General features: G+C 36.1%; 1 protein-coding gene across 7 annotated transcripts in view; it reads right to left on the bottom strand.

The window, feature by feature from the left end:
• RAPGEF4 (Rap guanine nucleotide exchange factor 4) overlaps window positions 1–13,252 on the bottom strand; it is a 407,942-nt gene that overhangs the window by 285,104 nt on the left and 109,586 nt on the right. For 4 of the 7 annotated variants that reach the window (XM_007494386.2, XM_007494385.2, XM_056794003.1 and 1 more), the window contains exon 4: window positions 8,947–9,093. In XM_007494386.2, coding sequence (XP_007494448.2) covers window positions 8,947–9,093 — 147 coding nt within the window. Of the gene's footprint in view, window positions 1–2,090; window positions 2,656–8,946; window positions 9,094–13,252 lie in introns of those variants that run through there. The other 3 variants (XM_056794007.1, XM_056794008.1, XM_007494381.3) reach the window with 2 other exon arrangements.

The raw sequence follows: 13,252 nt of genomic DNA, 5'->3' as shown, positions 1-13,252 counted from the left end.
TTTATATGCACAGCTTTTGTGGGTATGTGTTCTTCGTGCCCCAAACAAAGAGTGGAAATAGATCTTTGACCTTCTAAAGCATTTACCTCATTAACTCAACACCACAGGTGAATAGGCAGATATTAAGACCATCATTTTGCCATAGGCTGACCAAGAAAGTAAGAGCCTTCAAAAAAAGCCATGAAACAAGATTGGCCCAAGCCAGGAATAGATTTCTGTGTCAGTCCAGACCACCAGACCACATCAATGTCTCTTTTAGATTCTCAGCCTCGCATTTACTGGTTTGGTCTCTATCTTCCCATTCCATTCAAAATGCCTCCTTGGTTTGAGGTCAACAATATACTTTCGGGAGTTCATTCCTAAGGCAATTTGGAAAGAACAAACACTGCAACTATATTTCTTTCTGTTTGTTTCTTGGTATAAGATATTCTAACCCAGGAACAGAACCAGAGTATCTCTTAATGATGGAGTTCCAATGAGTTCCGATGGTCAGAATAGAATGGAGGAGGAGAGGCTGAGAGGAAGAGGGGTGAATGGAGGTGGGGGTAAAGACAGCTGAAGGAAGAAGGCAAAGGGGAGATGGAGGGAGGATAATGGGGGAATAGGAGAGCAGATGGAGACAGAGAGGGAAAGAGAGAGGGAAAAAACAAAGATAAAGAGAGGATGAAGAGGGAGTGAGAAGAGACAAAAAGAAAAACAGAAAACAAGAAAGTCCCATAACCACACTGTTCCCCCAAGGTTATACAACAGTTTCTTCCTGAAAGTCCGATTTGCTTCTTTCTATGAGTTTTCCTGACTGGTAGAGTCTTGGCCTAAAGCAGTTAGAAAATGTTATGATAAATATTTGTGGCTGATTTGTGAAAAAGAAACTGAAAAAAGAGACTGGAGACTTGATCATACATGACCCCCCTTTCTTCTTCAAAGTCTTGTGAATCAGACCCAGTGTGTTACCCACACGTTAATGTATGAGGAAGCAGAGTAAGAATTCCATTGTATCCTATCCATGCAGTTAGCCAGATCACAGATTTAGCAATGCCTGTTTCCTAACTCTGTGGTCACTATTGGGAGGGGGAAAACAATTTTAATACTCTCTAATTTGATTACCTAATATAAAACCTTGGGGGAATGCTCTAAAACAGTTATTAGCCAGATAGATATCCTTTTTGCCTTTGTTTGAAATACATTTCTCTCAGATAAAATACCACAAGTAGCATCAGTTCACATTTACTGAGCAACCATGTAAAAAGGGCAAGTGAAGAATATGCAACCAGCTGAGATAGAAGGGTGAGAGGCTCCTTGGGAAAGAGAGGTCAATGGACAGAGAATATTAGTGCTGGTCAAAAAAGGGTTGAAGGCCAAGTGTATTTTCAGAATCTCTGCTTAGAGGAACTTAAAGACAGCCAGATCATCAGCACACCATCCTATGCTACCCTGGAGGCATTCTCAGGTTTAATTCCAAGGCAAAGAGGCTTGCTACTTCTTACAACACCCCCACTATCAGCCATGCTGTGTGACATCTGGGTTTTCCCTAGAGTCCTGATTTGATCTGGGCTGACTCCCCTGATGATCTTCTGAAAGATGATGAGATCACAGATTGAGAAGGTCCTAGGTCTTCAAACTATAAATAATGTAAAAAACAGAACTCCTAATACATTAAAGGACACAAACTGTTTTAGAGCTACAGGAGAGAGTCCCACTGATATGCAGAAGGTGAAGTATAATAGCATTTAATCTGTTCCTTTGACCAAAGTTCATTTCTAAAATTATATGCCATTCACATGAGTTGCTAAGTGATTAATTGAATATTAATATTTATTAAAAAAAACTATTTGTGGCCACCTCTGTTTTCTCTCCAAAATGGGGTGTCTGGTGTCTGGGAGGTGATTTCATTAAACAACCACATTCCCCATAATAAGGAACAAATAGTACTTTCCAAGATTTGTGAAAACAAGTTATTTCAGAATATCACTGGGACATTAAAAAAAAACAGAAATGTTTTCAAAGGTAATTTCTTAAACAATAGATGTAATTTACTACATGTAGTTCTTTCAGGCTCCCCCAATAAATAAAATAAAAAGATGCATTCTGACCTTGTAGAGCATGCGTCCTCCTTTTGTTGACTCAGTCAGAGACACAATGAAGCCCTAGTCTTGATATGGACAGTGAAATCTATGTCCACAGATAACCCCTGTCAGTGCCTCTAACTCTCAGGTTTATCTCAGTCCATGAAAAGGAAACTGGTGCTTCTGTTTTATCCAGGGAAGCTAGAGTGGTCAGTGGCAATAGGAAGAGACCTCCTCTTTTTTGTTGTTGTTGTTTTGTTTTTTCTTCTTTCAGTTACCTCTCAATAATTTCACTCCCTTCCTTTCTGAATTTGAATCATTTTGTCACTACATGAAAAGGAAGTGGGGTTTGAGGATAGAGCAGTAAGAAACCCTTGGAGTAGACAAACGAGACAAATAATCTGACCAGGCTTCCGCTGGGTTTGAAAGGATCTGAACTCTGAGGGGCGAGGCAAGAGAGCAGCCCCAACAGGATGTGTGTGGCCAAAGTTCCTGGCATGAAATCTTGGCTTTCATGTTTATTTTTGGATATGTTTTTCTTAGCCTTTTGATGCAATTTTCTGGGCTAGGAAATAACCTTAGAGAAGCCCAAAGATGCTATATCTTGTAGGCATTTGCCATAAGAAAGAAGGATTTTCAAAATCTAAATCTCCTTTATCCTTCAGCTTACGTATCATGATACTGAGCCACATGTGAACACTGCAAATGGGCTACCTGTCAGCAATCAAGTTGCCCAGTCCTTCTTTGTATGTAGAAAATTTTCAGGAATTTATTCATTCTTTGTTCTTGTGTTCCAACTATCTAGCACAGTGCCAAATAAACAGTAGATGCTTAATAGTTCTTGACTACTACTGGTGATGTAATTGTGAGGTTATCAGTAATTGTCAAAAACACATTAAATTAAACAAAGCAATGAAAAGCTCAAGTATTTTTGAGAAATTTCATGGTTTAAGAATTTGACTTTGAAAGATGGAGAAATGTAAAAACTAGTCCCTACTTGCTCAAGAACAGATGTTTTTAAGAAATAGTTTCAAGGCATCACAGTGGATACAGTTCCAGATCCAGAATTGGGAGGACTTGGTTTCAAATCTGGCTTCCCATACTTCCTACCTCTGTGACTCTAGGCAAATCATTTGCCTAGCCCTCTGCCACTCTTCTGCCTTGGAACCAATACTTCATATCAATTCCAAGAGAGAAGATACAGTTTTGAAAAAAAGAAAAAAGAGAAATATAGTTCCAAATGGATTGTTAAAGAACATTGTGGGAGACTAGACCCCCTTTCCCTGAAAGTACTTTCATCAACAAAAGTTCATTTTTGTATTGGATATTGCATCAAATTACCTGAGTTCAATTCCTGCCTCAGACACACAATCAATGTGTGACTGGATAACTTGTTTAATATATCAGGGCACAAGGGAACCCAAGACTATAAGTTGCAGAGAAGATGACAACCAGTATTGATAGTGGAAGTTCCTTGCCAGGAACTCACTATACTGACAAAATCATAGATCTGGTGTAAAAAAAATGTGTACATGTGTATTTTCCCCATTAGGAACTATTATCCATTTTTCTTTCTCAATAAATATACTAAAATAAATATTCTCACATTATGCAAATTCTAACTCTTTGCTAATGAAAATTGTTTTTCCTTATCTTTTTCCCTATTCAGCTTCTGATTTATAGTCCTATTTGGATGCATTGGGCAGTCTTACTTTAAGGGTCATGTCACTTTTTCTTAGCTTAAGTGAATTGTGGCCATTTATTCTGAGTTAGTCAATAATATTTTACTCCTTTCACTCATCTTTGATATTAATACTTATTAAAATATATAATGGGGGCAGGAAACATCTCATTTTCCATACTACCATAGAAAAAGCAAGACATAGTAGCCAGGCCTCTGAGTTATATGTAGAAAATTAATATTAAAAGCCACTACATACCATTTTCAGTTCTTGAGACAATAAGAATTTAAACTCAGTGAAATCAGTGGCACTTTACACCATCAGTAAGGAAGTTAAATGACAAAGTGCTGAAGTTAAGTATAGGCTTGGGAGCCTTAAACCAGTTATTAATATTTGATCCAAGATTATGGGTATTTTTGATTAATGGTAGCTCTTGATATATAAATATAAAAGTGATTTATTGTCTAATTCTATAAAATTCTTTCCAATACATGTGGAGCTGGGTGGTTTTTCAATGGACAAGAAATCAGGATTTCTTTGTTCTCTTCCTGACTTACTGCCCAATATTGGACCTTTAAGTAGCCTGAGGGATAAGAAGCTATATTATGGTTTTTAAAGTGTTTTAGGAGATTTACACATAGTATATACACACATATATGTATATATATATACATATATATATATGTATATATATATATATATATATATATATATAAACTGAAAGCAAGAACCAGCAAGCTAAATATAGGATCAAGAAGATATATTGACAAAAACTTATAAAAGGCTGAGTAAGAAAATTATCTCTTATATTGTCTGAGATGTATTTTAATTCAAGTGTTTAGGTTCTGTTCTAATGTGAACAAACTTAAATTGAGAAACTATCAGTGTGCTAATGCTGTACACTGTGATTCTTCTAAAGAACCTTCTTCATGCACCATGAATTTGAAATTCTTGTGAGATCTAAGTATCCTTAGATACCTAAATTTGTTGGGAATAAAAAGCATTAAAAAGGCAACAATGAGGTCTTTAAAAAGAAAGGCAATATTTAAATTTTGATATCTAAGTCAGCATAGCACAAGAGCAGACATTCTATATGTAACTGTCCTGTAAAATCACAGAATGACAGAATTTCAGAGTTGCATGGGGCTTCAGTGGCTGAATCCAACCCATACATGAAAGAGAGCCCTCTCTGGCAAGAAGTCACAGAACCTCCATTTGAGAACCTGTGATAAGGGGGAACCCATCTCCATCTTGTGCCAGTTCATTTTGCTTTTGGACAGGAAAAATTTCCTCACAACAAGCTGTTAGGCTCTTTGTAACTTTCACATGCTGCTCCTAGTTCTGCCCTCTGGGGCTAAACTGATCGAGTCTCTTATTTCTTATAATATTCTTTGAATACAGGAGGCAGTAATCAAACCCTTTCTTATCTTCTTTTGGCTAAACATCTGTAATTCCTTTGATTCACTCTCATATTGTTTGAACTCAAAGCCTCTAAGTCACACTGGTCATATTCCTCTTGGCATTCTATAGTTCAGTCATGTTCTCCTTAAAATGTGTCGCCTGTGATTGGGGCTGTTGTTCTATTGTATCTGACTCATTTAAGATTTTCTTGGCAAAGATACTTGGAGATGTTTGCCATTTCCTTTGCCAGATAATTTGATGGATGAGGAAACTGAGCAAAGAGGGTTAAGTGACTTACCCAGAATCACACAGCTAGAAAGGGTATGAGGTCAGATTTGAATTAAAATCTTCCTAACTCTAGACCTAGTGCTCCATTCAGTGCACTACCTACCTGCTTTTAAAATGTGGTACCTGGGCAGAACCCAGTATTCCAGATGTTGCCTGGCGAGTAATTCCTCTGACATACTGCTTTCATTATATGTTAACCAGGGCATTACCATATAGACCACTATTCAGAGGATATGATGAGAAGACCAAATATTTACACCCTGGATATTTCTCTGCACTCAGAAAATAATGTTGACTGACTAAAAACATGTCTTAGGGTTTATGACATGTAAATCAGAATGGGAAAAGGAAACAATAGCCTTTGGCTTCAATATAGCCTTACAAGAAAAAGTAGTCAGTAAACTAATCACAAAATATCAGAATTAGTAGAGCTCACTCATTTGGCCTAACTCCGCACCCCACCCCCCAAAATCTCTCACTTAACATTCCCAGCAACTGATCAAAGGATTTAAATGAAGAAAAACCCATTGCATCACCTGAGGTCACCCTTTTGGTTAGGAAAAGGCTTGGACTTGATAGAGGAAAACACAATGTAAACTGATTGTGGAGTTGGCTAGGCATGAGTTAAGAGCATACGGTCTTTCTTCATGGCTATCACCACAAAAATAATATGGTTCAATGACCCTCTGGGTATCAGTACTGAGAGTGGTTAAAATGGAATCAGAGAATATTAGAGTTGTCAGTGATTTTGTTTGCCATCTAGTCCATCCAGTACCTGAAAAGAATCCCCATGATCACATACTTGATAAATGGCCATCAAGCCTTTCCTTGAAGACTTGCATTACCAAAGACTCATCACCTATTCGGTATTTGGTAGCCCTAATGGTTAGGAAATTTTTTTTTCTGAAATTAAGCCTAAATTTGCTTCTTTGCAAGTTCTACCCAACACTCCTGACTTTGACCTTGAGGGCCAAACAGAACACATGCATATGATATATATTTACAAATACATATGTATTTATATACTATTTTCTTTTCCCATTTTGATTCACATATTATAAATTATGAAACACATTTCATATAGAGAGATATGAATATATACAAACACATATGCTTGCCAAAGTTGGATGTCCTACACAAAAGTCAAATAGAAGGTGGCAGGGTGAACCTGGATGTGCCTCTTTGTAGATGTCATGGCACTAGTTTCAGGAAATCCTGGAAAGCTATAGGAGAACTGGTTGCAAAAGTAATTTCAAGTATTTTTATCTGATGTGCCATATTATATGTACTTTCTGCATGCAGTGAAGACCATTTTAAACTATAGGAAATTAAGAATCCCAGCTTTAGTTCTAATCCATTTATAACCTCTCCAAACACTTACAAATTAATGTCAAGTCCATGGTAGAGTTATGAAGATATATAGATGTACATAAATATAAATATAAATAATGAGGACCAATGTAGCCCCAGGGGGACCCCAAAATTAAATCTTAAGTGGTAGACAAATAAAAAGACATAATTATGGCATATTCATTTTTAACACAGGATTATTTCAGGAGCATTTTCAACATTTAGCATTTGAATCCTAATAGTCACCAAAAGCTTGTTCAACAAGGGCTCTTTGGTCATCCTAGAGAGAGGAGTTATGATCTGAGGTTATGTGGCTTGTTCCTAATCTTATTGGATCAGATGCAACACAGAGATCAGAAGTCACAGTGCTGATGTTATAGCAGTGTAAGAGTTACATGGCACACCACTGAAAGTTCTATCCAAACACAGCAATGCTGTATGGTACCTCTCTGAAATGCCTACTAACTTTACATAGCATGGTTGCTGTCCATTCATTCAGTAACTTATCAGCCTTCACTGCATGAAGAAATGTTTCACAAAGATCTTGGACACTAATGCATAAACAGTACAGATATAAACTTAAATAACAGGCCTAGTACTTATAGAATATCCCAACATTTCCCCTAAAATATTTTGATGTTAAAGCTCTCAAGGTAAAAAACATGGAGAAAAAATGTTTTTAAAACTTACACAGTTAGTGGTCTTTTGAAAAACTAAAATTCACAACCCTCAGGAGCTCCTAATTAAAAGCCATTTTAAAAAAAATGTTCTGGCAAACACTGTTATATTATCAGTTTCAATCAGTTGCCACATAAGAAATCATTTCTCCAAATGAACAACTCCCAGGCGAGGACCATTTGAGGCTTTAATCACTGTTACAAATTTGGTTTTTAAAAAAGGACATTTAGGTTCACCTTTTAAAATAGGAGATCAAGAAATGGCTTATTTGCCTCTAGTTCAGTCACTTTAATTGACAGAAAACCCACAGTTCATGGAAACCTATTTTAGTTTTTCCTTCCCGAAACTAAGCTTTTGTCTCTGAACTTTACTGATCAGTTGGGGCTTTGTAATAGTTTCCAGGAGAAGCATTTCAAAAAAGTAACCCCACAATTTATACACTACTGCCAAGAATAAAAGGAACAGGTTTCACCACTGAGGTTTTCTAAGGCTTTGTGTGGCCTTTAAAGCAAAGTATCACTTGTTCACCTGCAGGTTTTCTCCGTTAGTGCATTTTGTTTTGCTCTGGGGGAAACTATTTGATTACACGAAATTCTTTTTATATCAAGTTTAAAATCTTAGCAACACTAGGACAAGTAGTGAAGCCTGCCAGCTCAGTGGGTTAACACTTGAACACACTGAGAAGAGGACAAAGGCAAGGACTAACCATGGTTTAAAATCAGAAAGCTGAGAGAACTCACAAGAGTGAGGGGATGGAAGGATTAACTGGGCTTTTACGAGGGCTGGCTTTGCTATGACTGCATATGAGATTAATTTATTACCAATGCAGGCCATAAATGAGTTCAATAACTGAGGGACTTTGGTAAGCAGCAGATAAATGCAAAAACCAGCAGGACCTGTTGTGTCCACTCACTGCTGTGCCACTCTCTACTCTGAAATTGGCAAGAAACCAGGCATTATTATGGTGTAGCCACCTACCATATATTATTATGGGGCACAACAGTTTTTAAAAATAGCTAAATAATACAGGCATTAACCCTAGGTATTCCAAATTACTGAGTAGGCGTAGACAAAAAAAATTAATTCAAAAAGGAATACCAATATTAAGCTTTAATAGCTAAAAACTACACAAATGCTTTGAGAACACTCTAGTCTTCCCTAGTAAAGAATGCATCTCTAGAAAAGCCTCTTAGAAGGGCTGCTGAAGCAACAGAGGGAAACCATATAAAATACTAAGTGGTCATTCAAGAAATAATTACAAGGCATGTCAGACTATAGAAAATGAAGCAGATACTCTAAAACATCGAGGATGTCTATGTCGAAATGGTGTTTACTCATTTTAAAAAAGCGTTTAGAAAATAAAAGTCCATCTGCTGATTCAGAATAGAACATATTAAAGTTTGATTGGAATGTCATTAAATGCATTACAGTTGCCTTTCTTTTTCTAAAACTACATTAATTGAAAGAGAAGCCTTTGAGTTTACCTCCCATAGTGCTTTAAAGTCTTTCTGTTCAATGCGGAGGAGTTCACTGCACTCCCTTGTAACAATGGTAGCATGGCGGGGAGTGTTATCCAAAATCGACTCTCCAAATGCTGTTCCAATTCCCAGAGTACAGATTGTCACTGCATCCTACAAATGGAAAATAAGTAGTCATTAGAGAATTTAAATGCTATCGGGATGTTTTATTTGTAGTTATCTCTTCTCTTATATCTGTTTTAAGGAAGAATCCCAATGAGGAATATTGCTTAATCTATCCTTCCTAACAAATGTGTTTGTTTGGGTTGGAGGAGGTTGAGGGTGGAGGAAAAGTCACTAACAAGTCAATTGGGATAGCAGGAATTGGGAAGCACAAATAAATGAAACCCAGAGATAATCCAGAAACCTCATTTCTAGTCAATAATTTCAACTCAACCCCCTCCCCCTCAGTGTACAGACACAGACACACATGCATAACACACACACACACACACACACACACCCCAACAAGCCTTTGTCCAGAGCAATAACTAAGCAGCAGAAGTAAACAGTACTTGTTTCTTCTTCCTCTGTATGTCAGTTCTGCCAATTATTCACAACTTGAGGCAAAGGTTTGTTAGTTGGGTTGATGTAAAAGTTGAAATTACTGGTTGACCACCTCTAGATTTTAAACCACTTCTAGATTTCACTTTTTGTTGAGACTAGAAAATCAGTCAGTGACCAGCTTTCTAGTGACAAATCCATCTGTGCTTAGCTGGTCTAGTTCTAATGAAACATGGTCTATTGTGAGTCACAAAATCTGTTAAAAGGCAGGCTTTCCATGAAGAGTAGTCCAAAAGAGAATTTCTAAAACATCTACAGACTGAACCATAATTCAAAAAATACTTAGTGAGTATTCACGACAACCTATGCTTATCAATATGGAACTTTCAGGGTTTAAAAAGTGCACACAATATCTCACTTGGATCTCACAACAATCCTTTGAAGTAGGTACAACAGGTATTACTATCTACATTTCACAGATTAACAAAGTGAGGCTCAGAAAGATTAGATTATTTGTTCAAGGTTTTAGATTTAAGTTTTAGAGGTACCACTTTGCACCCATGTCCCTTCTGACTCTAATCAATCAATTAACAAACAGTTATTAAGTGCCTATGAATGCCTGGGACTGTGGTAGGCTTTAGAATTCAAGTTTCAAATGCTTTCCACTCTACTACATCCTGGGGTGTACTCCAAGCTAAGGATGACGCTAGGCAACATGGAATGAAACACAAGCAATTACACCATGCTCTTTTGCATTCCAGGAGTCTACAATCTAGTTGGTGAAACCTAAATGTATGCACATAACAAATTAACTGACAACACTAGTGTAGTATAAAATAAGAAACAAAAGAATAGAACAGGAAGATCCCAGGAGTTTAAATCACAAATGATCATGAATTAGCATAATGCTATAAATGACAACAATATTCTATTTAATATAAGCATAACTGTATCAAGGAAATTTTTACATTCACTCACTCTTTCTCACTGTTCATCAACTGAGGGCATAAATCATTTATTCAAACCTTTAACTGAAAAAATGGAAGTTAACCAGAAGTCAGTTGCTCTCAAAATTAATGTCAAAGAACATTTAGATGAATATGAAATGAACACTTTGTTAAAGGTAGCACAAGGCGACTAAAGAAACTTAGGAGAGAACATTTAACTGAATTTGCCTTTTTACATTGAATATTATTTTATTTTCAGTTATGAATTTTCTCCTTCCCCTCTCCTTCCCATTGAGAAGACCAAAAAAAAAAAGAAGAAGAAGAAGAAAGAAATTTCATTCAAATATGTAAAGTCATGCAAAAAAAAAACATTCCTGTAGTGCTTATGCCCCACCTCCCAAGGAAGAAAATGAATGAGAAGAAAATATTCTTCTATCCATACCCTAAATCCAATAGTTCTCTATCTGAAAGTGGATTGCATATTTCATCATGAGTCCTTTGGAATGGTGGGTCATTGCTTAAAATCTTTTGAGAATATCCTTGTTCTAATGGTAAGTATCAAAAAGAAAATAATTGAGTATTTAAAAGGAAATAGGAACAATAAAAGACAATGATATGTTTTAGAAGTTTGGAAGCAGGGAACAGAGAGAAAAGAGTAATTCCTTTGACTTTAAAATGGAATTAACAATACCTGTATTACTTAACTTAAAGGGCTGTTTTGGAGAAAATAGTTTGTACATCTTAAAACATTGCAGAAATAGCAGCTCTTAAGAAAATATAGTACAGGCCAGCTAGATGGCTCAAAGGATAGAGAGCCAGATTTGGGGACTGGAGATCCTGAGTTCAGATTTGACCTCAGATACTTCCTAACTGTGTGACCCTGGGCAAGTCACTTAACCCCAATCACCTAGCCCTTTCTTTCCTTGGAACCAATATCTTGTTTTGATTTTTAAAAAGAAGGTAAGAGTTTATATATATTTAAAAATCCAGATACTAATACGAACAAATGAATTTGGATGCAGTATTGCTAATAAGGTTTGAAGTTAATCTTATCTGATTTTAGATAATACCAATAAGCAAACATTCTGGAGAGCAATATGTAAATATGTAATGAATGAATCACAAAACTAATCATGCCATTTGACCTGGAGGTTCCATACAAAGACACTATGAAAAGGTAGAAAAAAGAACTAATAATAGGAAAATACCAATAACTATTCTATTTTAAAATAGCAAAAGTACTAGAAACAACTTATATCCAATAACTAGAAAATGGCTGAGTAAAAGCATGGCTTAATAATGTAATAGAATTTTATGGTACCATCATTGTCTTAAACATTCAAATAACTAAAGAATGGCTATTCCATGTTTGAAGAGCTAAGGAAACAAATTAGCAGAACCAGAACTGTTCTGAACTGAACATCCACTAACAATTATAACTGCCCCCCCCAAAAAAAAGAAGGGGAAAGAGAAATGGAAACGGAATCAGAAACAAAAAGGGAAAGGGAAAAAGGGAAATGTCAATAAATGAGGTTGAAGTTGGGGCAGGCCTATGAGGGAGGGAATACAACAAAAAAAATTTTTTTCTTTTTGTTGGCTAGTTAAAGGCTAAATTATCCAAGATTTTATGTGGTTTCCTTATTTTCTTGACTGTATTGATGAAAATTTACAATTTCTAATAATTATAGTTATTTCTTATAAAAAATGACAATGGCTACTCAAAAGTGGTTTGAAACAATGTTTCATTCTATCAGCTACCTTGTTATGGAAGATAAACTATGGGAAATACACAAGGGTAATTCTCTGAGTTAGAAAATACATTGTTTTCCTTTCATGCATCTAATACATGATAATAGGCAAATGTTATTAAGATCAAGTTAGTGACTCTGTAATCACATTACTAAGACAAATGCTCATAATAGTCCAGATCCCTGAACCATGGAAAATTGCCTCTGCACAGATATTACCATATAAAATTGTGTTCAAGAAAATAAAATCAATAATTTCTAAGAAAAGAATTAAAGAGCAGGGAAGAACTAAAGGATGTCTGCCAGGAAACAGAGATGAACATTTTCAGCTTGGAAACTGCCCATGAAAAGAGATCCCAGGTCTAAGGGTATTTTGTAATCTTTCTCAGCTTAGTATGTCCACTTCCTAACATCTTGCAGGTTCTGCGAAGGATAAAGGATGGATTAAGGTTACCTGCAAACATTAAAAACTGTTCAGAATAGCAGGCTTCCCTATATTCCTTAATTCCTAATCAGTTCTTGCCATTTTAAGTATCTGAGTTTCTTAAATTTTTTAGTTGATAAAAATTGAGTTATTGATGAAAATATAGTATAAAAGATTTGTACAGTTCTCAGACATCTTTCACTTTACTCTTTTTGTCCAAGCATGTGAAATTTACATAGGTCAGATTCTTTGCTTAGTAGCATCTCTGGGAGGTTGAAATCAATGAGTAGAAAAAGGATTTTAGATTATTATTTTAAGTTTCCTTTGCAGATATGCCCACATTACCACCAATAATCAAAACCTGGTAGTATGATGCCACCATCTTTACCTTTATGAATCCTTTAACATAATAAAAAACAAAGAACAATAAAGACCTTTCACAAAACCCAAAATGAGTCTTGGCTCTGTTTAAAGAGCATCACAGGTTACTATGAAGGTTCTTACGCTTTCAAGGCGATGCACAATCTTAAATTCCTGGTAATATAAACAGTCTCAAGTCTGCCTCTGAATTCTACCAGTTCCATAGTTATATTTTTATCCTCCAGAGGGTCCATCATAATACCCTGCACAGAGTACTTACCCAATAAGAG

Source organism: Monodelphis domestica, chromosome 4 (assembly GCF_027887165.1).
Source record: "Monodelphis domestica isolate mMonDom1 chromosome 4, mMonDom1.pri, whole genome shotgun sequence".
Lineage (NCBI taxonomy): Eukaryota > Metazoa > Chordata > Mammalia > Didelphimorphia > Didelphidae > Monodelphis > Monodelphis domestica.
The sequence above is the reverse complement of the archived record's forward strand: the minus strand, read 5'-3'. Positions and strand labels throughout refer to the sequence as shown.